Below are 26,860 nucleotides of genomic sequence, written 5' to 3' on the forward strand. Positions count from 1 at the left end.
GGTCCCACGGGTAACTAGATCGCACAGTCCCTTTGGCTCTATACCTATGTTATGGGCTGCTGGGTCCCACAGGCCTCTCTGGTGCTTCAGCACCCCACAGGCCTCATGGGTAACTAGATCGCTCAGTCCCTGCTGGGTCGCACGATTCTCTCTGGTGCTTCAGCATCCTGCAGGTCCCATTGGTAATTGGATGGCACAGTCCTTGCTGGGTTGCAAGGGCCTCTCTGATGCTTCAGCACCCCACAGGTCCTGCGGGTAACTGGATGGTACAATCCCTGCTGAGTAGCACAGGCCTCTCTGGTCCTTCAGCACTCTGCAGGTCCTGTGGGTAACTGGATCACACAATCCCTGCTGGGTCGCACAGGCTCTCTGGTGCCCCTGTACCTTGCAGTTCCTGTGGGCAGGCAGCTGGATCGCACCAGTCCCTTTCAGGCTCCAGCTTCCAACTGCTCTTGTGAGCTACTGGACCACACAGGTGTCTGTGGAGCCCCAGGTCCCGCTGCTGGAGGTTGGGGACTGCTGCTGCCCTGTGGGGCTCAACTCCTGCTCAGCTTTTACTATAGATTTTGGGGATGGGTCTCAGCTGCTGGTCTGTGCTTCTGTTGCCTGGGGATGAATGTCTGCTCCCCAACATCTGTTGCTGGGGGTATATCTCGACTCTGATAGGACTTCTACTATGGGGGATGTTGCTGGGCTCCCAGCTGTCTGTTGCTTCTGCGACCGGCGCCTTGGGAGCTCCACTACTGTGCACTGGTCTGTGTTGACACAGAGTGTCCACTGGTCCGATGGTGCCAGGTGTGCTGGTGGGCTCAGGTTGCTGGGCCCTAGCTGCTCCCACTGCCTCCTCCCAGGAAAGACCTGGGATCTTCCAAAATGGTGGGATCTCCCCGTGGTGCAGGGAGAAGTGCCCTGAAGGGCCGCTTACTGTGGTAGCTGGCTGCTCCCGTCCACAGCACAGGAACCTTCTGCTTCACATTTCTGCACTGCATGTGTTTGGTCGTCCACCTTCACATCCACTCATGCTCTCTCACACACTCGCTCACTCTCTCACACACTCTCCTCCCTCAGGTCCTTCCCGCCACCATCTTCTGTATCCAGACTGGGTGGTTTAAACAACAGACATTTATATCTCACAATTCTGAGGACTGGGAAGTCCAAAATCAAGGTGCTGGCAGCCTGGTGTCTGGTGAGGGCCTGCTTCTGGCTTGTAGATGGCATATTCTCACTGTGTCCTTAAGTGGCTGAGAGAGATTATCTCGCTTGTCTCTTCTTATAAGGGCACTAATTCCATTCATGAAGACCCCATGTTTATGACCAAATCACCCCCAAAGGCTCCACCTCCAACACCATCACACTGGGGATTCGGGCTTCAATATATGGATTTGGGGAGACACAGCCATCCAGTTCAGACATTAACTTGGGTCTCCTGCCTCAGTTGTGATCCATTAGCCCCTGTGCAGGGGTTTGGTCTGGCACTTACCATGAGATGCCCCCCACTGTTTCCCTCCCTCTAACGTGGTAATACAGGTATTGGACTTGTGCGGATTGCATTCTGCAGTTTGGGAGAGCGATAAAGCAGCACTTTAGGGTCATCAAAGGTCACATGGAGAACTGTCCACCCAGTAACCTTCCCCCAGGCTGCTGTGTCACTGCTTTGAAGTGAAGAAGCCACACTTGTTTGGTTTTGGCAAGAGGCCACTTAGAGGTTAGTGATGAGAAGGAATAGATGCACAGAGAATCTGTTCTATTTTAAAATGACCCCTTTCTCTCTGGGTTGTTCATTTCCCCAAATATCAGGAGACAGAATTTGTTGCTGGACTTCATGAAGCAAACGGGCTGCTGGTTTCAATTGACCTTTTCAATTCCACAAAGATGTGGTTTCATCTCTGTGGCTTATGAATGGTACAATAGTTATAAAGTACATCAAATCTGAGGAAATGGTCATAGAAAAATTCTTCCTGTAGGCAGTGTTGGTGTCATTATAGTCTAATGTACTGAATCAGATACATTGCCTTGAGCTGAAAAAAGCAGACAGAATAGATAATTGGATGTTATATAAGTAAATCTGAATACTGAGACCTAACAGGTCTCTTGCACACGCTGGGTAATGAAGTTGCAATTCTTCATTGTCCCTGATATGGATTAAATGTGAGCAGGAAATGAACAATGAAAAATAACAGTAGTTGGACAGATTTCAAACGTGTGATATTCATGGGGAAGGAGAGAAGGGTAAAATCAAACAGGGAGTGGTGACTCAATTCATTTTTTAATTCAATGAGTCAATTCCATATTTAAAATATTTGCTATTTTATACTAGTGATAAAGTCAAACAATACACACTTAAACAAGAATATGCTTTAAAATAAAACAACCCAAGTCTTAAGGATATAAAGAGAAGAAACACGACCCACATATTTTTATGACTGTGTATGGGCTTAGAAAAATCTAATAAGAAACAAAGTTGCATATTTAACATATACTACATCTTACACAGAATAGCTATTCGGTAAATATTCACTGAATTTTCTCTGACTAGCTACATTTAGAGAAAATATGATGCCACCAAATTTGGTGCAGTTGCCACCAATTAATCTCTTTCCTGGTTACTTATAAAAAAGAGAATTTAAAACAGAGCAACGAAAGCTTAATAACTGCAGCAGAAACTCTTGTTTTCTTTTTATATGTCTCATGGAGCTTGTCACAGTTAGGTTAGCATCCTGTAACTGAAACCCTTATTCTATTCTTTAATGTCTACTTTCCCCAGTAGTCTGTTAAGCCTGGGATTTTGCTGTGTCTTTGCTGCCTCATACACTGTAAATGCTCAAAAATTATTTGTTGATTTGAACTTGTACATCTCTCCTCCCCTCCTCGATTATATGCCCCTTATTCATCTCCTAGCAGAGCGCCATACTCATGGTGGGTGCTCAACAGATATTTATTTAATACAAATAAATATGATGGAACCACCACCAGAATAAAGGGTAATGTATTGACCATTCTCCTGCAAGCCTCCAGGTAATGAAAGGAGCCCTGGTTGAGTTCCCAACAGACTGATTAGGTGCTGCCACACCCAGCCCTTTTATAAGACAGCATAGATCACACTGTGGGACAATGGCTTACGTAATGCTTGGTCTTCCCAGTTGGCTGTGTGGGTCATCAGGGAGGCACTATCCTCACTTTTGTATCCCTAGCACTAGACCAGAGCTTGGCACATGGTAGGCCTTAATAAACATTCCACTCAGCAGCCAGCATGACTGTTTCAATGAATGAATCAGACTATGTCACTCCCCACTCTGAAGCCCACCAATGGCCACCCAGAACCGGTCATGCCACTCATTGGCCCTTGCCCACTTTTCTCGATGGACCCCATGTCCCTCTTGGAATATGCTCTGTCTCAGGTCTTTATGCTCACCAAGCCCTTTCCTAACCCGAGCCCTTCATGTGTGCTGTTCCTTCTGCCTATGACTCTCTCCCCATCTCTTGTCACCAAACTCACTTCCTTTTTCCTTCAAGTCTCAACTCAAGGCATTCACTCAAGGAAGCCATCTGTCTCCCCAGGTACAAATAAAGCCACTCTCATGTGCTTTCATAGCACCGTATACCTCCTCTTCATAGCACTGCTTAGAACTGTAATTTAAACAACGAAATTTTAATAAGTTGTTTCCAGCTGTAACCTCAGCCATTCTCTTAGCTTTGACTGTGTCTCACTGGCTCAGCAGATTGTTGGCACCAATACACTCTCCAGCTCAGAAGAGACTTTCTACACATATCTGCTTTGAACGTTAAATAATTCTAAGATGGGAGTCTGCTGAGGAGTCGGTCGGTTTCTACTGTGATATCTCCCTCGCCTCCTTATTGTCCTAACCCCTGCCCAACAGTCATTCCCAACTCTCCCTTGTCCCCTGCCTCCCCATTTATTGCTTACCAGTAATGGCTATATAAAATCACAGGCATTTAGAGCCATATAACTTAAGAATGTGAATAAAATAGTTTAAGTTGATTATTCTCAGTGTTAGGTGATCTACATAATCTCCTTACTTGTATCTCGGATTCCTCATGAGTCCATGGGAATGGTAACAGAACCTACAGCACAGGCTGTTGTGAGGAACAGCAGGCTAATGCACGGAATGAACAGGGCTCAGTGCCCAGCACAAACCAATCAATAAGCTGTAGCTATTCTCACTGATTTTTATGATTATCAATCATTCTTGTCCAATCCTGTCTATAGTCTGATGTTTATTTTATCCAATTAGAGTAGAATGATTGACCACAGTGCATTTCCAATGCACTGGAATACTTCTTCACTTTGGCCTTGTACATCAGGAATGATATAAGTAGAATTTCTGTAGCAACTTACATTTCAAAGGAATGTAGATTTAGATTCAGAATTTTTAGTTGAAGGTGTATAGGCCTCTGACGCTTAAGAAATATCAGCTAGGTGTGGGTATATCAGGCTTCCTATCAATTTAGCTTCTCAAATGAAAATATTAACACGCTGAGTCCCAGTTGGAGCACACAGCCCTCCCCAGCACAGCCAACTGACCTTCTCCAGTCGGTATAAGAGCTGCTTGGTGGAGAGCTGGATAAGTGGTGCTATAAACTCACAGATGACATTCACAGTCATCACCAAGCTCCTCTCCTTATGTGCCCCGATAATGGCGTGGCATATCAGCTTTTCTTGGACCATCTGCAGATGAGATACATCAACACTTTGAGAACATCCATAGCTCAGAAAACTTAATTCTCAACAATCAGCAAACTGATTCTCAAAGACCTGCCTGGGGACACCAGGGAAGAGCACATTTTTCTGAATAGTGCATTCAGGCATCACTCTCTGTCACACAATTAATGTCTGATTGGTTGAATATGTCCCAGAGGGAACCTGCATGCATTTCTGACTGCTCTTGAGGACACAATCAATTTACACTTAGTTCAACAAATATATATATATATAAAGATGTATTATGCACAGACTTTAGGGAATGACATATATAACTGTGATGGACAAGGCAGGTACAATCCTATGGGCTTATAGCTCAATGGTAGTTCTATTTCTTATCAAACTAGTCAGAAACTATGGCTGGAAAAATTTTGCCTTTAATACTTGAATATTTAAAAATCGTGCCATAGAAACTAATATTTCTTTGGCCCTCCCCACCGCCCCAAGGTCCAGAGCTGTATAAAGTAGAAAGTACTGGAAGTGAAGTTATATCATGAATAGCTTATATTGAAGAGTGCTCAGGTTTCAGATGTGAATGAATTCAAGTCTCTTTTTCATTATGTAGCATAATTTGGAAGAACATTCAGGGAAGCTTTTGGTAAAGTTTAAACTGAATTTAGAACCCTAGCAACTCAGTTTTAATGCCTTTAAAAATGTGGTCAGTTCCTAGCCATGGCACTGTAAATGTGCTCCTGCCACAGGCTGTCAGTGTCTTGACATGGGGGCTGCATTCTCTTCATCTTTGCATCCTCAGTGCCTAGAACGCTGTTTACATATGGTGCAAACTCAGTAGAAACGGGCTGAACCCCTGAATAAAGAGAGAAAGACCACCTTACATACTCATTCCATAGTGAAGCAATAGACAAGTTTTGCTACCTTGTATGCCGGAAGACAAATTTCTTATTGTTTCCTATTTCCTGAGGGGGAAGTTCAGTATCACCTCCTGATTTGGTGACACCACGAGGAACTGAAGCTACCATCAGTCCTCATTCACAAAGCCTACGTTTGTGAGGGAGAAAAGGCTCACAAGTGATTACAAAAGTTTCTTTTAGGTTTCTGTGGTTTCCGGTCTCCGTGAAGGAATAGGAATAAACAGAGACTTGGTTTGGATCTGCATAAACGTTTAAGCAGAATGGTGATGATATGCATAAGGGCAGAACATCAGAGTTGCTAAAGAGCAATGCAGCTCTTTTATTGATATGTAAAAAGATGATGATTATAAATGTGATGCTGTTGGGTTAGGCCGAGAGGAAAGGAGCCGAGGACATCCCAATACCTGGATAGGAAAGGCAACCGAGAACGTCTACGAAAACACCCTTTTGGAATAAATGTGAATACTAAGTGTTCACTGGAGGCTTAGCTTTGACTGAATGCTAGATATCCTTCTTCCAGAGACTCGCTGGCTGGTCACGGCTGCCCCTGGGGATGAGAACCTGCTTTAATTAGTATTTTAAGATTGGGTTCAGGGTAGCTGTAGAAACAAACATAAAGCTGAGCGGAGCTGAACTGTAAAAGCAACGGGTGCTGCCATGGTAACTCAGGGCTGCATGCTATCCTTAAGAAACTGTATCCTTTCTTCAGATAAATGTCAAGGAACTTGCCTAAGAAACAGAGCAAAGATTTATTTAGGAGAAAGACAGGTTCTAAACATGCTGTCTTCTTACCCTGGGAGTATCAGAAGAGCCTTCAAGCAGCACATCGACCGTCTGGTCTGGATACAACTCCATCCTCACGGGATGAAGATGAAACACGGGGCTCTGGGGATCCCTGAGGGCCTGAGAGCCTTGGCACGGGGGGTGGCTCTTAGCAAGTCTCTTCTTAGCCACACCTTTCTTGCTCAGCTTGTTCTGGGGATGGAATTTTTCATTCATCCAGAACAATTGTTGGACCCGACGTCCCTTGTTGGTCAACCTGAAGTGGTAGTAACAGGTGTCCAGGCTGCAAAAGAGGAGGCAGGTACTGAGAGGACTCAACTTTGGGATGTTCTGTTCAGCTCGACACCCTTAGAATTTACTCCTCTGGAAGTACTTTAAAAGTGAGCAATGAAATAGACAATTTTTTTAAATGTAGGGAAGCTACATCACAGTGCTACTAGGAGCTACCACAGTAATGGGGCAAAGTAGCATCCACTCATGGGGCCCATAAACTTAAGTCAGGCACCTGGGTTTGGCCCCTGAGTTGTCATCACCAGGGAAGGGGCTGTGGGAAAGGGATCCCACCCATCCTCAGTCTTTCCCAGCAGGTCAAATGCCACAGAATAGACAGACACAGTTCATGTGAAAACTACTCTACTTGACAAGAAATGGCTGTGAAGAGTGAAAGGAAAAGCAAAATGCCTACTGGAGGAGAAGTGTTTTCAAATTGTGTTGAGTAAATTTCTACCAACTGAGTGAAATGTCTTGTGATGGGCTCAGTTTGAAGGGTACTTTAGAGAGAAATGACACATAACCTCTAAGCCTTACTCAAAGGTCAAGGAAACGGTCATGGACCAGTTTACCAGCCGAACTGGAAATTTTTCTGACTAACTTGCTTTAAAGATGCTGCTATTTCACTTCCCCATTCATCTAGTCCACAAATATTTATTAAGGACCTCTTGATTGTTTAGCTCTCTATTAAATACTGGGATTTCTAAGATCTTAGAGGTGGAGGTGGTTCAAATATATTTTTGTTTGAGATTTTTAAAATTGATTTATAAACTTTTAAAATATATATTTTCAAGGAGAAAACTTGTCTAAGGGTTTAATTAAATTAAAAATTGTTTTATCAAGATTTGAAATTTTATCCCATTTCTTCCTCCTTAGGAAATGACATCATGTCAAATGAGTAATTTGAGGCATCAGATAAATAATCAGGAGTATTTTCCAGTTGTCAGGTGTAATCATTTTATTCTGGATATGTGTCCACAGGGCATGTTCAATGGAGTGTTTAGTCAGCAGTTTGACTACATGGCTAAGAGTAGGCTTTGGGGAAAACAATACATAATATATACTATTTATAATATAGGCAGGGTCTTCACAAATTATTCACGGTATATCTTTCAATCATCACAGCAAACCAGTAATAGTAAGTATATTTACTCTTATTTTATAAATGAATCAATAGAAGCTCTGAAAATTTAATGAAGTTGCCCCAAAACATACACTCAAAAGAAGTTGCATATGGGTATTTTTAAAGACCTATATGTCCCTAAATTGGCAAACTTTTCTGTAAAGTGCTGAATAATAAACATTTTGGACTTTTGGGGCCACATGGTCACTATCACAACCACTCGACTGTCCACTGTACTGTGAAAGCAGCCATAGAAAATATGTGTACACGCCCTGGCCAGTTTGGCTCAGCGGTTAGAGCGTCGGCCTGCGGTCCGGAGAGACCCGGGTTCGGTTCCCGCTAAGGGCACGTACTTCAGTTGCAGTTTGTCCCCGGCCCTGGTTGGTCATGCGGGTGGCAGCCACTCGATGTGTCCCTTCACGTCGATGTTTCTCTCTCTCTCTCTCCCTTCCTCTCTCTCCCTCCCACTCTATCTGTACAAAAAATGGAAAAGTGTCCTCAGGTGAGGATAAAAAAAAAAAAAAAAAAGAAAATATGTGTACACAAACAGACATGGCTGTATTCCAATAAAACTTTATTTACAGACAGAGGGCTGCAGTGAGAATCTACTTTTGAAGATTCTTTTGGAGATTACTGGCATCATGATTTTATGTCAAAAAGAATGATAGGGTTTAGGCACAGGGGAAATTGGCAGCTAAAAAGCCATAGTTTACTTCTATATTTATAGAAAACTATAGGCAGAATATCCTTTGGGGCTATTTGACACTATTTGTAGATTACAGAGAAAATCATATAATTGAGTTTGGTCCACAGTATACTGTTTCTGTAATTATGTTTGAAGAACTTAAAGAAATTTGGAAATAGAAGCATGGAATACATTGACAAAATGCTCTAGCTTATGGTCAGTAGACAGGCAGAGAGGGGCATTTTTGTATCTAGTTGACACAAAAACTGTAATGGATGTTTCTCTGAAAACATAATTCCTAGTGGTGTATGATATTTTCAATCAAGTGTCATGGTTTGTAGATGGAACAGAAGAAAGGACGTGTGAATGGGTTTGCGGTGAAGGCTAACTTTTTTCAGGCTCAGCTTCTCTAAGCAGAGTGTCTCCTTGTTGTCAGGGCATTGTGATGGACAGGTACAAATTCACCTGGCCCTGCAGATGTGTGACTACTGGGGAACCATGAATAAATCCCTACACATATCCTCCCCTGTTAGCATTCAGACTTCACACAGTTTGAGAGCCACATTTAGATCATTCTGCGTAGAGGTGTCTATACTTTACCAGCTTTTTAAAAAAAAATTAATTAATTTATTTCTGTTACAGATGTTTCTCCGTTTTCTCCCACAGACACCCTCCTCCCAATCCTGCCCCCCACCTCCCATGCAGCATTGCTGTCTTTGTCCCTTGGCTATGTGTATATGCATATACATTCTTTAGCTTATCTCTTCCTTCCCTCTTGCCCCCTCCTCTGAGGTTCGGCAGTCTGAACCCTACTCCTTTCTATGTCTCTGGGTCTATTTTGTTCATCAGCTTATTTTGTTCATTATGTTCTACAAATAAGTGAGATCATGTGGTATTTGACTTTCTCTCTTTGGCTTATTTCGCTTAGCATAATACTCTCCAGGTCCTTCCATGTTGTCTCAAAAGATAAGAGATCTTTCTTTCTTACAGCTGCATAGTACTCCATTGTGTATATGTACCACAGCTTTTTTATCCACTCCTCTACTTATGGACATTTGGGCTGTTTCCAGATCTTAGCTATTGTAAATAGTGCTGCTATGAACATAGGGATACATATATTCTTTCTGATTGGTGTTTCAGGCTTCTTAGGATATATTCCTAGAAGTGGGATCACTGGGTCAAATGGCAATTCAATTTTTAATTTTGGGGGAAACACCATATTGTTTTCCATAGTGGCTGCACTAGTCTGGATTCCTACCAGCAGTGTACTAGAGTCCCTATTTCTCCACACCCTTGTCAGCACTTGTTGGATGATTTGTTGATAGCAACTATTCTGGCCGGTGTGAGGTGATGCTTCCTAGTTATTTTAATTTGCATCTCTCTGATGATTAGGGGTGTTGAGCATTTTTTCATATGTCTCCTGGCCATTTGTTTGTCCTGTTCAGACAGGTGTCTATTTAGGTTCTCTGTCCATTTTTTAATTGAATCCTTTATCTTTCTTTTGCTGAGTTGTATGGTACTCTATATATTTTAGAAATTAACCCCTTATCTGATGTATCATTGGCAATTATGCCCTCCAATATAGTGGGTTCCTTTTCCATTTTGATGCTTGTTTCTTTTGCTGTGCAGAAGCTTTTTAGTTTGATGTAGTCCCATGTGTTCATTTTTTCCTTTGTTTCTCTTGCCTAAGGCGTTGTATCAGTGAAAATTCTGCTGCATGTGATGTCTGGAATTTTGTTGCCTACATTTTCTTCTAGGATTTTAATGAATTCACGAGTCACATTTAAGTCTTTTATCCATTTTGAGTTTATTCTTGTGTATGGTGTGAGTTGGTGGTCTAGTTTCATTTTTTTGCATGTAGCTGTCCAATTTTCCCAACACCATTTATTAAAGAGGCTATCTCTACTCCATTGTATGCTCTTGCCACCTTTGTCAAATATTAATTAAGCATAATGTCTTGGGTCAATTTCTAGGTTCTCTATTCTGTCCATTGATCTATATGCCTGTTCTTGTGCCAGTACCAGGCTGTTTTGATTATAGTGGCTTTGTAGTATAACCTGATATCCGGTATTGTGGTCCCTCCTACTTTGTTCTTCTTTTTCAAGATTGCTGTGGCTATTCAGGATCTTTTTTTGTTCCGTATAAACTTTTGGAGTGTTTGTTCTAGTCCTATGAAATATGTCATTGGTATTTTAATGGGGATTGCATCGAATATATAGATTACTTTGGGTAGTATGGACATTCTGATGATGTTAATTCTTCCAATCCATAAACAAAGTATATACTTCCACTTTTTTTTATATCTTCCTCTATTTCTTTTTTCAATGTCCTGTAGTTTTCTGCAAACAGGTCCTTTATTTCTTTGGTTAAGTTTATTCCTAGATATCTTAATTTTTTTTGTTTTAATGGTAAATGGTATTGCTTTTTTAGTTTCTCTTACAGTGTGTTCATTATTGGTGTATAAAATGCTAATGATTTCTGGATGTTGATTTTGTATCCTGCTACTTTGCCAAATTAATTTATTAAATCTAGTTTTTTGATGGAGTTTTTTAGGGTTTTCTATGTACAATATCATGTCATCTATGAATAATGACAGTTTCACGTCTTCCTTTCCAATTTGGATCCCTTTTATTTTTTCTTCTATTCTGATTGCTGTGGCTAAGACTTCCAGTACTATGTTAAATAAGGGTGGTGAAAGTGGATATCCCTGTCTTGTTCCTGTTCTTAAGGGAAATACTTTTAGTTTTTGCCCATTGAGTATGATATTGGCTCTAGGTTTGTCATAAATGGCCTTTATTATGTTGAGACATGATCCTTCTATTACCACTTTGCTGAGAGTTTTTATAAAACATGGATGCTGGATTTTGTCAAATGCTTTTTCAATGTCTATTGATATTATCACATGCTTTTTATCTTTCATTTTGTTTATGTGGTGTATCCCATTTATTGATTTACAAATATTGTACCAGCCTTGCATCCCTGGGATAAATCCCATTTGGTGGTGGTATATAATTTTTTAAATATGTTTCTGGATTTGATTTGCTAAGATTTCGTTGAGGATTTTGGCATCTAGGTTCAGCAGAGATACTGGCCTGTAATTTTCTTTCTTTATAGGGTCTTTATCTGGTTTTGGAATTAGAATTATGCTGGCCTCATAAAAAAAGCTTGGAAATCTTCCTTCCCCTTGACTTTTTTTGGAATAGTTTTGGAATAATTTGAGGAGAATAGGTAATAGTTCTTTGAATGTTCTGTATAACTCCCCTTTGTCACCGTCCAGACCAGGGTTTTTGTTTGCTGGGATTTCATTGATCACTTCTTCTATTTCCTTAATTGTTATTGGTCTGTTTAGGTTTTCTGCTCTTCCCAGTTGAGGTTTGGAATAACATATGATTCTAATAATTTGTCCATTTCGCCTAAGTTGTTGTATTTGTTGGCATATCATTGTTTGTAGTATTTTCTTACAATCCTTTTTATTTCTGTGGTGTCCATTGTTACTTTACCTTCTTCATTTCTGATTTTATTAATTTGGATTCTCTCTCTTTGTTTTTTGGTGAGTCTGGCTAAAGGTTGATGCATCTTTTTTATCTTTTCAAAGAACCACCTCTTGGTTTCATTGATCTTTTGTATTGTTTTTTAGTCTCTATGTCATTTACTTCTGTTCTGATTTTTATTTTCTTCTTTCTACTAACTGGGTTTTTCTTGTTGTTCTCTTTCTAAATCTTTAAAGTTGTTGGGTTAGATAGTTTATTAATTTTTTTTCCCTTGGGGTAGGCCTGTATTGCTATGAATTTGCCTCTCAGGACTGCTTCTGCTACGTCCCACAGATTTTGTATTGTTGTGTGTTCATTTTCATTAGTTTCCAGGAAGTTTTTTATTTCTTTCTTGATCCCATTGGTAACACATTTTTGTTTAATAACATGCTATTTTGCCTCCATGTGTTTGAATGTTTTTGAGTGTTTTCATTGTAATTGATTTCAAGTTTCATGTCATTGTGATCTGAGAAGATGCTTGATATAATTTCAATCTTCTTAAATTTGTAGAGACTTACTTTGTGTCCTAACATGTGGTCTACCTTCGAGAATGTCCTGGGTACACTTGAGAAGAATGTATATTCTGCAGCTTTGGGGTTAAATGTTCTGTAAATATCAATTGAGTCCAACTGATCTAGTTTGTCATTTAAGGACTTTTCTTTCTTGTTAGTTTTTTGTCTAGAAGATCTATCCATTGGTGTCAGTGGGGTGGTAAAGTCACCCACTATGATTGTATTGCAATTGATCTCTCCCTTGAAGTCCTCCAGAAGTTTTAAAATATATTTTGGTGCTCCTTTGTTTGGTGCATATATGTTTGTTTACCAGGGTTATATCCTCTTGTTGGATTGATCCTTTTAATATTATGTAGTGACCTTCTTTGTCTTTTATTATGGCCCTCGTTTTTTTTTTTAATCCTCACTCGAGGATATTTTTTCCATTTTTTTGTACAGATAGAGTGGGAGGGAGAGAGAGGAAGGGAGAGAGAGAGAGAAACATCGACGTGAAGGGACACATCGAGTGGCTGCCACCCGCACGACCAACCAAGGCCGGGGACAAACTGCAACCAAAGTACGTGCCCTTAGCAGGAACCGAACCCGGGTCTCTCCAGACCGCAGGCCGACGCTCTAACCGCTGAGCCAAACTGGCCAGGGCATGGCCCTCGTTTTGAAGTCTGTCTTATCAGATATGAGTATTGCTACACCAGCTTTTTTTTCTTCATTTGCCTGGAATTTCTTTTTCCATCTCTTCACTTTCATCTTGTGTGTTTCTTTTGTTGTGAGGTAGGTCTCTTGTAGACAGCATATATATGGGACGTGTTTTCTTATCCAATCAGCTACCCTGTGTCTTTTGATTGGAGCATTTAAGTCATTTACATTTAAGGTTATTATTGAGAGATTATTATTAGTTGCCATTTTTATTTTATGTCTGTGTTCCCCTCTCTCTCTCTGTATTTCTTCTTCTTCTTACAACAGTCCCTTAAGCATTTCTTGCAGTGCTGGTTTGGTGGTGGTAAATTCCTTTAGCTCTTTTTTTGTCTGTGAAACTCTTTATTTCACATTCAATTCTGAATGATAGCCTTGCTGGATAGAGTAGTCTTGAACTCAGACCATTGCCTTCCATTACTTTGTATACTTCATGCCACTCCCTTTGGGCCTGCAGTGTTTCTATTGAGGAATCAGTGACAGTCTAAGGGGAGCTCCCTTGTAGGTAATTTTCTACCTCTCTCTTGCTTCCTTTAAGATTCTTTCTTTGTCTTTAATGTCTACCATTTTATTTATTATGTGTCTAGCTGTGGGTCTTTCGGGGTTCATCTTGCTTGGGACTCTCTGTGTTTCCTGGACTTGTGTGACTTTTTCCTTCCCCAAATTAGGGAAGTTTTCTGTCATTATTTCTTCAAACAGGTTTTCTATCCCTTTCTCCGATTCTTCTCCTTCCAGTATCCCTACGATGCAAGTGTTGTTACAGTTCATATTGCCAGAAAGCTCCATTAAACTCTCCTCCTGCTTTTTAATATATATTTTTTCCCATTTGCTGCTCTATTTGGGTGTTTTTTTCCTACCTTGTCTTTTAAGTCGCTGATTTTATTTTCAGCTTCTTCTAATCTACTATTGAGACCTTCTAAAGTATTTTTCATATCAGCTATGTCATTCTTTATTTCCACTTGATTTTTATTTATAGCTTCTATCTCTTTTTTTTAAGCTAGTGTAGATTCCACTGAGCTCTTTGTAAATCTCATTAAGTTGCTTGTAGTTCTCACTAAATTGCATGAGCACCCTTAAAATCATTGTTTTAAATTCTTTATCTGAGAAATTGCTTTCTTCCATTTCATGTAGTTCCTTTTCTGGTGATTCCCTCTTTTTCTTTCATTTGGGTGTTGTTTCTTTGTCTCACCATTTTAGCAGTCCAGTAGTTCTGGGCCTGGTGAGGGATGCTGGGATGTGCAGGCAGGTCAGTGTGTATCAAATAAGGCTGCTGTACCTCCCAGACTGTTTTGGTGCTTGGCGCCTCTTGCCTGCTGTGGGTCCTGGAGGATTGACAACTGGAGGCTGGTATTGGTCTGTTGTGGTAGGTGATGCTGGGGTGCATGGGTCCAGCTGGTGTGCTTCTGGGGTGCACTGCTGCCTAGTGGGGCTCAGCTCATTAGTTGCTGCTGCTGCTGGGGGTAAGTGTCAGCTCCTGGTTTCTGCTGCTACTGTTGCCAGGGATGCTGTCAGCCCCCAATCCTTTGCTGCTGTTGGGGGCTAGCATACTCAGCTCCTGGGATTTTGCTGCTGGGGATGTGTCTTGGGGGAGGGTCTCCACTCCAAATCCACTACTGTAGTTGTCTCTGCTGCCCGAGTCTTGCTGCTGCTTAGACTGGGGCACTGCTCCTGATCAGCATCTGCTGATGCTGCTGGGGATGGGTCTCAGCTGCCAATCTGTTTTGCTGCCTGGGAATGGATGTCTGTTCCCAAGTCTCTGCTGCTGGGGTGTGTCTAGGCTCCTGAGCCTCAGCTGCTGTTGGGGATGGGGCTCCACTCCCTCCAGTCACTGCTGCTGTGGGGGAAGGTGCTGGGCTCCCAAGCTGGCACTACTGTTGCTGGGGGTGGTGCTCGGCTCTGATCAGGCTGCTGCTGTGGGGGATGGTTCTTGGCTCCAGGCTGGTTGCTGCTTCTGAGAGGAGGTACCTTGACAGAGACACTACTGTGCACTGGTTGTATTGACACAGCAGGGTCCACTGGTCCAATGGTGGAAGGCACACTGGTGGACTCAGGTTGCTTGGTCCTAGCCCCTCCTTGCTGCCTCCTCCCAGAGAAGACCAGGGATCTTCCAAAATGGCGGGGCCTTCTGGATGCACAGGGACAAGTGCCCTGACAAGCTGCTTACCACCGTAGCCAGCTGCTCCTTGTCCACAGCACAGGAACCCTCTGCCCCACATTTCTGCACATTTCGAGGTTGCTCGTCCACACTCGTGTCCACTCACACTCTCTCACACTCACCCTCGATCTGGTTCTGCCCGCCACCCTACTCTATCAGCTTTTATTTAAAAATTTGGATGTTTTAGTTTTTTCTGAGTGATCAGGTAGAGCCAATTGCAGCCATCTCGATTTCTGGTGCTATAGTGGGGAGGCAAGCAGAAGTCATAATACCAAAAAGTTACTGGCTTTGCAATTCCTGATAAGAAACATTTACAATAAATTTTTACCTTTCTACTTATACTCTAATTAGGTTACCACTAAGATGCATCTGTATTTTCTACATACATGGAGAGGGATAAGGAGTGTATTGGAATCTAAGAGGAGAAATCATGGTTCAGATTCTAAATTGGTTACTGGGAAGGCACTGTAAGTTTGAGAGAATACTGCACTTCCTAAGAACTTCTCTTCTCTAGTGTAGAAGGACAGAGCTTGGAGCATGCAACCAAGTAGTGACTAGGAAGTGTCTTCTTATGGCCGATGTAACCATCTGGAGGGGAAAAAGTGAAGATAGGAGAGGGGAAGGACTAAGGAGGCTAATGCTATTTACTTAGAAGTAATTTTCTAAAGTAGAGGTGATGCTCAGCTTATGCGACATATGTGATATCTGTGAAAATCCATCCATGAGATTTCTTACCTAAAATGTGCTCCCAAATTGAGTTCTGGAGCAAAGGGCTTATCTGAAACAATGGTGGAACCAATTCCTGAAGCCCGGACAGTAATCCGATAGGTGTTGCTATCTTTAATTTTTAAAATGAGCACATCTTTAAATGTCAGGTTGTCATTCAGGTTCGCAGTCAGTGTCAGTTGAACATCAGCTTCCACGGGAATGATGCCTTCGTTGGGTTCAACTGTCCAAAGGGACTTTTTGTGTGCCTGTAACACAAGACTACAAGTTAACAGTGAATATATTCTTGGCTTTTCCTACTGCATATGTCAAAGCCCTTTATACTTCAAATGGCTGGCACTGCACAACTCAATGTCAGAGACAAACATTATTTTTTTCAAATCAAAGCAGCTGGGTGTTTGTTGGCTTCTCTTTTTTCAAAAAGCAATCAGATTCTGAAGAGCAAACCTACAATTCGACTTTTGAACGCTCTGTGAAGACACTTTACATCTCTTTTTCTAGATGACAGCCTAGTTCTCTAACAAGCTGATACTAATGATCTGTTTTAATCACCAGAGTCTGAGATACCAGCAGAAGGTACAACATCCATTCTTTCTGGAATTTGGAATTTTCAAGAGACATGTTTTTGAAGTGCAAAGTTTTGATGATGTTGTTATGAGGATGAACGGCTTTCGTTAATAAACACAATATAGAAAGGAGTCTTGATTTCTATTATTCCATAATAATAAATAGAATTTCATTCACTAAAATTCCAAATTTATTCTGAAATACATGATAGGCGGTGAAAATTATAGAGGTGAAGTTGACTCCCGGTAATCTGTTCCCTTTAACTAAGTAAATCCTCAGCACTCACTCTCTTTCCTCCTTAAGATCTTTGACCAAACAATACCTCCCAATGAAGCCTACTCTGATCATCACTTTGTACATTGTATACCTCCCCCCAGGACTCCTGATCCTCTTTACCCAGTTCTATGTTACCCCTTAGCACTTATCATCATGTAACATGTGCACAATTGACTTATTTCTCAAGCTTGCCTGTGTCCTTACACTAGAACATAAACTTTAAATAAAAGGTATTTTTGCCATTTTTGTTCTTGTTGGTGTTATTGACTGGTATGTCCCCAGCACCTATAACAATGCCTGGTACATAGCAGGTGCTTAATAAATATTTGAAAAAAGTACTAATATATTTGCCTTTTTATCAAACCCTGTGATGTTAGAGAACTCATTTCTTATGTAAGGTAACATATCCCAGGTTTTAATAACTCAAACTTTAGATATCTCTCCTTATATTAAGTAGAGGTATATTTGTTCGTTTTGTTTTGTTTTTTGACCTTCCATATACTAGTATTTGGTCCACTCCCTTGGAGCTAAAAAAGAATAAATTGAATCTCTCTTTTACTTAACAGCCCTTCAAAGTCTATTATCCCAGCTTTAGAAGAAAACCTCATAAGGTGCAATCAGGTTCCAAAGTAAGAAAATTTGGTTAAGGTGTCCAATCATAAAAAATGACTCATGCTATAAGTGTCTTATTTAATCTAAAAAAAGAAATTATGCTTCTTTGATGGTAGTGCATTTTCGCAGGTTACTTTAAAGATTTTCTTCTTATCATTAATAATAGTGCAGGTTCACCATAATATGTCTAGTTATGGGTTTATTTACACACCCTGCTTGGAATTTGCTACTCTTCTAGAATCTATGGTTTGGTATCTTTTATTTCTGGAACAATTTCAGCCATTACAAATATTGTTTCTGCCTCATTCTCTTTCTCCTTTCCTTGTATTTCTCCAATATATATGTGTATGACTTTCTTAATGTATCCTCTCTGTCTTTGCCTCTCATGTGCATTTTCCAATCTTTTGCTCTCCGTGCTTCATTTTGGATGATTTCTTCTCAGCTATCTTTAAGTTCACTAATTCCTTCTTCAGCTGTGTGTAATTCGCTATTAAATAAACCTATTATGTTCCTAATTTTCTTTTTTTGTATTTTTGAATTCAGGTCTTATTATTTACATTTCTTTCTTATTTATTTATTTATTTATTTATTTATTTATTTATTTATTTATTTATTTTTGTTACAGATGTTTCTCCTTTTCCCCCCACTGATTCCCCCCTCCCTCTCCCTCCCTGCCCTGTCCCCAGCGTTGTTGTCCATGTCCATTGTTCATGCATACATGCATATAAGTTCTGTGGTTTATCTCTCCCCCACCACCCCCTCTTCTGGGGATTGTCAGTCTGTACCCCACTTCCACATCTCTGGGACTACTCCTTTCCTCAGACTGTTATGTTCATTATATTCCACAAATAAGTGAGATCATATGATACTTGTCTTTCTCTGTTTGGCTTGTTTCACTTAGGATGATACTTTCCAGGTCCCTCCATGTCGTCTCAAAGGATAAGAGATCTTTCTTTCTTACAGCTGCGTAGTACTCCATTGTGTATATGTACCACAGCTTTCCAAAGCCCACTGTGATAGCCAAAATGGTATTTACATTTCTTTATATACATTTTTTAGCCTATTGAGATCTTTTAAAACTCCGATTATGATATCTGACTTATTAGCTACTCCTCCTAGTCCCTCCTAGTCATGTGCAAATTTGGTAAGCAAATTGTTTTGAGAACTTTTCAACTAAATATAGCAAATACGTATTCAATGGCTCTAAGATCCAAGTGTTATGAGAGACATGAAAATGTCTAAAGAATATTCCCTGCCTCCAAGGAGCTGGCAGTAATGACATTCAGGATACCAACATGTAAATAACAAAAATTCGAGTCAGAAGGAGGCTGGGATGAAAGTGCTTCAGGGAAATCTAAAGAACAAGGTGCTTTTCCAGAGCAGAGAATGTTGAAAACGTTTTTTGTATGACAAATGTACCAGACACATTTTCTTTTCCCTCCAGTTGTGAAATTGGGCTTAATTATTAGGTAGCATAATTCCTAATTGTATTATGCAATTGATTTTTAAAAATTCAAATGTATTCTATTCTAACTTCATATATAAGTAATGATCTCAAAATTAACAAAAAGCATATCCCTATTTTTATAGCTATATCATCTCAATTAATTTTGATAATGCTGTTTTATTTGGGGAAAGAAATTACTCAGAAATACATACATGGATTAATATTCATAGACAATATTAGTGGTTGCCAACAATGAATTCAGAAAAAGCTGAGAAAAGGAGAGATGTGTGATCATTTAGAAACTTCCAGGATAATAACTGAGAGGCAGAACTAAACTCTCCAGTTCAAGGGAAAAGAAGAGTTTGAGTATTCTCCCACAAATCTTCCTTGGCTTCTCATACTCTTCTGAGTATGTAGCTCAGAAGAAACCCTCTAAAGAAAAGCACACAAAGGAAAACAATGTAAAATAAACTTTGTGAGCTGGATTTGAGAGGACATTCCAGTCCAAAACTTTCCTTCCTCCATTTAATTTCTACGGTATACTTCTTCTAGCAAAAGGAAAAAGGAAGAAATATAAACACATATGTTGCTCTATAGGGGCATAGGTACAATGTCAGGCTACGAGTCAAAACCTCCCTGAAAAGTGTGGTTTGGGTTGCACTGATGATCACTCTAAGTAAAAAGACCAACACTGCAACTTGCAGGCAAGAGTTAGAAAGTTAAGCCAATCAGAGTCTCATAAGGTGGCAGTATTGTGGAATGTCACCAAAATCCAGGTCTGGCTCCACTACAGATAAGAAACTAGATTTGGCTCTGAATGGTCACTCTCTTAGGAACAAGCTCACAGGTATTTAATAATCTAATATTTAAACCCTAATGCCAACTTCCCAACTAACAAAATGCTAGTTACACTTCATCCTGGTTTGAACATCTATATGGAAACTAATAAATAAATTGCATTTTAAATTTTAAATAAATTAAATGAAGCGAAGGAGAACAGTTCTCAAGATGATAAATTGTTTATAAAGAGGATGTAGATAAAATTTTACTTTAATTTTGGTATTAATGGAAATGATAGATTTAACTCTATGTCAAGAGTCCTATTACTACTCCTGATCTTTTAATATGGGATGCCTCTAGAGACACAGATATAAGAGAAAACAAACATTAAATACTACACTAGATAAACTAGGGCTATGATAGGATATTTGTATGATAATTATCTCTATTCCAAAAATATTCATGGAAAAAAATGTTGATTTTTGTACAACTCAATCTGTTTTTCTAAGATTTTCTAACTTTCTACTCATAGTAAATTAGCCCTAGTAAAGTACTAAAATATTAAGAAAATAGTAAGCAAAGTCTGTCTTTCCAGAACATTATCCTATATTTATTTATAATTTTCTTAAAATATTAGCAACAAAAAGATGACAATCCTTATTACTCTAATCTTCAGAATTATAAATCTATTATTATTGGCAAGAGAAACTACAGGGATTGAATGTCACTATATTCTGCTCATATTTAGGTTCAAAGAAATAATTTCTAATGTTTATTCTTAATTTATACCCCTCAATTTTTGTTGTTGTTGTTAATCCTCTTCCAAGGATATTTTTCCATTGCTTTTTAGATAGAGTGGAAGGGAGGGAGGGACAGAGAGAAAGACAGAATCATCGATGTGAAAGAAACACATCAATTGGTTGTCTCCTGCATGACGTTGACTAGGGCTGGGGATCTAACCTGTAACCCAGGTACATGCCCTTGACCGGGAATCGAATCCAACACTTTTTAGTCCGAGGGCCAATGTTCTAACCGCTGAGCCAAACTGGCCAGGGCAATACCCCACAATTTTTTTTAACAGTCTATCTTAGGCCATTCACAGCAATGTAGGCTTTCTCTACCATGCACTTCCAAACTCTTACACCTTCTACCCATTACCTAGTCCAAAGCCACTTTACGTTTCCGGTGTTTGTTGCGGCAGCACCCCTCTCAGTACCAGTCTGTGTTAGTTTGGGCTGTTATAACAAAGTGCCATAGACTGGTGGCTTATAAACAACAGAAATGTATTTTCTGTTCCTGAGGCTGGCAGTCTAAGACCAGGGTGTCAGCATCGTTGAGTCCCTCTTCCGGTTGAGGACCACCAACTGCCCATTGTGTCCTTGCCTACAGGACAGCAGAGCAGAGGAAGCAAGTTCTTATAAAGACTTAAAATCCCATTCAAGAGGTCTCTACCCTCATGACCTCATCTATCCCTAATTACCTCCCAAAGACCTCATATCCTAATACCACTGGGAAGTAGGGCTTCAGCATTTGAATTTTGGGAAAACACAATCATTCCATCCATAACATTCACCTTCAGTCCCCTCAAATTCATGTTTTTATCACATGCTAAATAACAATCTTCAATCTGGAGAGAAATCTAACCAGAATTCAACCATGCTGAGACCTTGATCTCAAACTTCCAGCCTCAGAAACTGTGAAAAATACATTTCTGTGGTTTATAAGCCCCTCAGCCCGTGGTACTTTGTTACAGCAGCCTGAACTAAGACTCAATCCCAAAATGAAAAAATCTTAACATCCTCTAACATAGTAATCATAAAAAATGACACAAAAGAAGTTCCAAAACAGCTATAAATGCAAATTAAATTTTCTGCAGATATTTTTTAATTAAATATATATATATATATATATATATATATATATATTTTTTTGCCCAGCCAGTGTGGCTCAGTGGTTGAGCATCAACCCATGCACCAAGAGGTCGCCGGTATGATTCCCAGTCAGGGCACATGGCCGGGTTGCGAGCTTGATCCCCAGTGTGGGGTGTGCAGGAGGCAGCTGATTAGATGTTGATGTTTCTCTCTCATTAATGTTTCTATCTCTCTCCCCCTTCTTCTCTCTCTCTAAAGAAAAAAAAAATTTAAGGTAAATATATGTTTTTATTTTTTTCCATCAACATTTATCCTCCCTATACTCTCCTCTACCTGCTCCCATACCCCTCCTCTTGCAATTACCACACTGTTGTTGGTGTCTATGAGTTCTCTCTCTCTGTTTTCTTTTCTTTTTTTTTTTGCTCGGTCCCTCAACCCCTCTTAGACACCCTCCCAGAGCTGTCAGCCTGTTCTCTATCTATGAGTCTGTCTCTGTTTTCTGCAGATATTTTTAAATGGATCAATGTAGCTTCATTTCATCAGCATTTTTATTAGAGTGGATAGGGAGTTTTTTACTTAAATCATTTTCAGTCTGACCTACACAAAGCAATACATGGAAATAGATTTCTCATGCTTGAGCAACCAGCCTTTCTCCTTACTTAGAACTATTTGTCTTTCTTACTTTCAGTTTTTAGATTCTAGGCTACTGTTCTAGATAAAATAATACTAGCTGCTGTAATAACAACAGAAACAAAACAAAACAAACCCTGATGCTCAAAGGCTTAATACAACGAAGACTTATTTCTGGTTCATATGAATTCCAAATGATGGCAGGCGTGAGAATGGGCTTCGGTTCCATTCAGTCATTCAAGGACCTGGCTAAACGGATTCTGCCATGTTTAACTTGTGGCTTCTAAGCCACTGTAGACATTGACATTCAGTTAGCCAACAAAAGAAGGAACAGAATGGGGGGGAGGTCACATGGTAAGATTTTATGCACCAAGCCTGGAAGTGATACACAACACTTCCTCCCACTTCCACTGTCCAGAACTCAGTTACGCAGATACACCTAACTGCAAAGAAATCTGGAAAATGCCTTGCTCTGGGTCCAAGATAAAGGGGAGGAGGATGGGCATGATGGACTGCTAGCTACTCTGCCAAAGCTACCTTGTTGGTTCAGTCTACTGCCATATCCTTAGGTCTTTCCTTAACTCCTGGATCTCAGATTTTGAAAGGTGAAGAGTTCACTCCATCAGAACATTCAAGTGGGAACATAACTTGGTATTTCAACTCCTATGAGAACTCTAGGGCTGGATCTCATATCCAGCTGCTGTTAGGACAACTAGAGGGGCAGCTAGAAGAGAAAATAAGAATGTCCTAGGCAAGATAATCTCACCCTGTTGGCCCTTCCTCTGAAATTTGTGGCCGTAGAGCACTCTATATAGTTTTGCTCATTTACGAGACTCAGCTTACAATTAAAACATAAATCAATGCCATTTTTGTCCTTTTATCAAAAAGCAAATGCCTTTCAGAAGAGGGTACTGTCAATGTCATCTTTCCCATTCTAACTAGTTATTTTCTTCCTCTAGACAATGGCACAGGTCAGTCCTTTGTTAGAATGAAGAGAGGGTGTCACCTGCATAAGTGCTATTTCAAACAAGGGGACATTCGTTTTTGACAGATGCATACCATTTCTAGTCTGATTCCTGCTGACACCGATGGACTGCTCTGGGAAGAAGACCTGAGGTTTCTCTCCAGGGCTGAATTGGTGAGTCTTCTTTCTGATGAAGTGTATTAATCAATGTTTGGCGAAAAACCAGGCAGCAAAGTATTTCATAGAATCCAAGAACAAGGCACATTAAAATGCCAGCTGTCAACATACTGGATTATCCTTACCAAAAGCCAGGCTATAAAACACTCTAACACCCAGTGTCTCTTTGGTATTTGACTTTTAGGGATGTCCTTTGTTTTTAGGGAGAATTTGGTCTGTGACATTTTCTGTTATTAGATGGCAAATTTGACTAAAGAAGGAATGGATGAATGATAATCATCATAGCTGTGGTGGACATTCAGGAGCCTTTTCAAAACCACAATACAGGCAAGACAAAAACTGATGGAAATAGGTTAGAAAGGAGGGCTCCGAAGGAAAGAGATGCAGATTTGAGTTCCAGATCTGCCACTTTCTAGCTGTTGAACATTGGCCATGTCACCTATCCATGCCCAGCCTCAGTTTCCTCATCTGTAGCTTATGATACTGACTGTACCTTTTGCATGGAGCTGTGATGATGATTAAATGAAGTAATGCAAGTAAAACTCAGAATATGTCCGGCACATAGTGAAGTCCTCTTAAAAATGACAGCTATTGTCATTTTACCAAAAGCTGAAATATCCCACATGACACATAATTTGGACTCAGTAGTATTTGCTAAAAAAAAGGATTACAAAACTGAGAAAACAAAGATGGATGCTAAGAAAACATTTAACATACAACACTCTTGTCGGAAGAGAAGCATTTCATGAGGCTTTGTAGTAGACAGAATCCTAAGATGGCCCGCAAGGTCTCTATCTCCTGGTGTACAGTTTATCTTCTCCCAGTTAATTACAAACATTGCTGTGAAGGGATTTCTTTTCTTCTTCATTTCTCTCAGGTGCACAGCATAGTGGTTAGACATATAATTTACAAAGTGATCCCCCCGATAAGTCTAGAACCCACCTGGCATCATACACAGTTATTACAATATTATTGACTATATTTCCTATGCTATTCTTTACATCCCTGTGACTATTTTGTTACTGCTAATTTGTACTTCTTAATCCCTTCACCTTTTTTATCTAGCCCCTCAACTGCCCTCCCATCTGGCAACCACCAGTTTGTTCTTCTGTGAAGGGATTTCACAGATGTAATTAAGGTCCTAAATCAGTTGATGTTAAGGTGAGGAGATTATCCTTAGTGGGCCTGACTTAATCAGGTGAGCCCTTAGAAGGGTTTGGGTTCTTCCTCATGAAGAGGTTCCAAGCATGAGAGGGCTTATGGAAGAGACCAAATAGTAGGGAACTGTGGATGGTTCTACAGCAATGGGGAGCAGTCCATGGCTGACTAGCAGGAAAATGGGGGCCTCAGTCATTCAGTTGCAAGAAAATAAACTGCCAATAACCTGCGGGGGCTTAGAAGTGGACCTTTCTCTAGTCAAGCCTCCTCAGAGGAATGCAGCTTGGCCAACACCTTGATTTCGGCCTTTTGAGATTCTAAGCAGAGGATCCAGCCAAGTCATGCCTGGACGTCTGATCCATGGAAACACATTTGTGTCGTTTCAAGCCACTAAGTTTGTGGTAATTCATTACACAGCAACAGAAAACTAATATAGATGAAAAAGGTGAAGTACAGATTGAGAAGTACAGATTGGTAGTTACAAAATAGTCATGGGAATGTAAAGCACAGCACAGGGAACATAGTAATATTGTGATAGCTATATATGGCGGTGAAATATTGGGGGCTCACTTTGTAAAGTATATGACTGTCTAACCACTATGCTATACACCTCAAACTAGTACAAAATAATATTGAATGTAAACTGTAAATGAAAAAAATTAAAAAACAGAAAACTAATATAGGGTTTCATATATTTGTCCCAAAAATGATATCTGAGTTTTCCTAACTCCTTCACCAAAACTTCAGCAACAGCTCGTGTGTGTGTGTGTGTGTGTATGTGAGAGAGAGAGAGAGAGAGAGAGAAGGAGAGGGAGAGAGAGAGAGACAGAGAGAACAGAAAGCCGGAGTCACTTGCATAGCCCATGAACAACACGTATGTTGTGTATGCGTGGGCATATATGACTGTGTGAAAGACGGAAAAATTGTCATCTTTGGCAATTCAGAAGTCCATGCCCACTGGTGATTTGTGTTCAGCCCTCTCCCCGATGTTTCACATATCTGGAGATAACATTTGCTTTTTATTTGACAATAGGACATCAGCACACTTCTTAAGTAGTGCTCAGCTCCTAAGGCGAAATAAAGCTTTTATAAGCGTCCTTAGTCGTATTTACTATTTGCCATGAAAGACAGAAGTGAAGGCTATTGTTTGCACAAGTCACTTCAGCAATAAGTGAGAGTGAATATATGCAGGCAGACCTATTCTGCAGTGCTAATGACTATGCAGTTTGAAGGAAAGAGCATTATGCGCTTTTCTTCAAAGTGACTCGTTTACCAGTTGAAATCGGCAAGAATTTCCTTCCACGAAGCAAGAGGACACAAATAACAACAGGAACCAATGTGCAGAGTGAGGGGATTCTTTGATACAATTATCTCAGCAGATAATGAATTATTTGTGGAACAAGAACAATGAACAGATACCGGGGTCTTTCTCCTTTTCATTTTCTAAATAGTATCTCTGGTTGTACGATTCTCTGCCCTGAAGTGAGTCACTGTGCTGCTTAAAATAATGAAAAATCAGGAGATGAAGTACAACAGACATGGTGCTAGAGCTTTACAAGTCTTGCAGAGATGGTCATAATTAAAAGAGTGGGCTTGAGCCCTGGCGGGTTTGGCTCAGCGGTTAGAGCATTGGCCCGCAGACCGAAGTGTCAAGGGTCCAATTCCCGGTCAAGGGCACATACCTCAGTTGTGGGATTGATGCCCAGCTCTAGTCATGGTCTGGTCGTGGGAGGCAACCAACTGATGTATCTCTGTCACATAGATGTTTCTCTCTCTCTCTCTCTCTCTCCTCTCTCTTTCCCTCCCTCCCACTCTATCTGGAAAAAGTCAATGGAAAAATATCCTCAGGTGAGGATTAAAAAAAAAAGAGTGGGCTTGAGAGTCACATGATCTAGTGGTCAATGGTGGACTCTGCCATCTGTAGTTAGGTGACCTTGGACAAATTCCAATATTTAGATTTCAGTTTTCTCATCTGTCAAATGTGCTACTTGAAGATGAAATACAATGGGTGCCAAGCATCTAGCACTTTGTCTCCCACAGAGTAAACACTCAGTAAGTGGTGGTTATTATTGATGGTATCTTTCAAATCTTCACACCTGGTTGTCCTTCGCGGCTGCGCTCTCCCCAGTCTACCCTGCTGGCAGGACTGTCTTTCAGAGATCTGGGCCCGTTCCTCTCCTGCTGAAGATTCTGGATGCCTCTCCCATGTCTGAACCAGTGGCACGCGATTTATTACCCCCTCTGAGAAAGCTATGGAAACGTTTCATAGAAAACGTATACATACACCCCCACCAAAGTTACATACAATTTCC

General features: G+C 40.4%; 1 protein-coding gene across 1 annotated transcript in view; it reads right to left on the minus strand.

Annotated features, from left to right (window-relative positions):
- The window catches only part of HYDIN (HYDIN axonemal central pair apparatus protein), a 404,418-nt gene that overhangs the window by 179,816 nt on the left and 197,742 nt on the right, over positions 1 to 26,860 (minus strand). Inside the window, exons 19-21 of the mRNA XM_036274275.1 lie at positions 16,076 to 16,314; positions 6,385 to 6,658; positions 4,544 to 4,687 (exon numbers count right to left, since the gene is read on the minus strand). Coding sequence (XP_036130168.1) covers positions 4,544 to 4,687; positions 6,385 to 6,658; positions 16,076 to 16,314 — 657 coding nt within the window. The remainder of the gene's footprint in view (positions 1 to 4,543; positions 4,688 to 6,384; positions 6,659 to 16,075; positions 16,315 to 26,860) is intronic.

Source organism: Molossus molossus, unplaced genomic scaffold (assembly GCF_014108415.1).
Source record: "Molossus molossus isolate mMolMol1 unplaced genomic scaffold, mMolMol1.p scaffold_m16_p_21, whole genome shotgun sequence".
Taxonomy (NCBI): domain Eukaryota; kingdom Metazoa; phylum Chordata; class Mammalia; order Chiroptera; family Molossidae; genus Molossus; species Molossus molossus.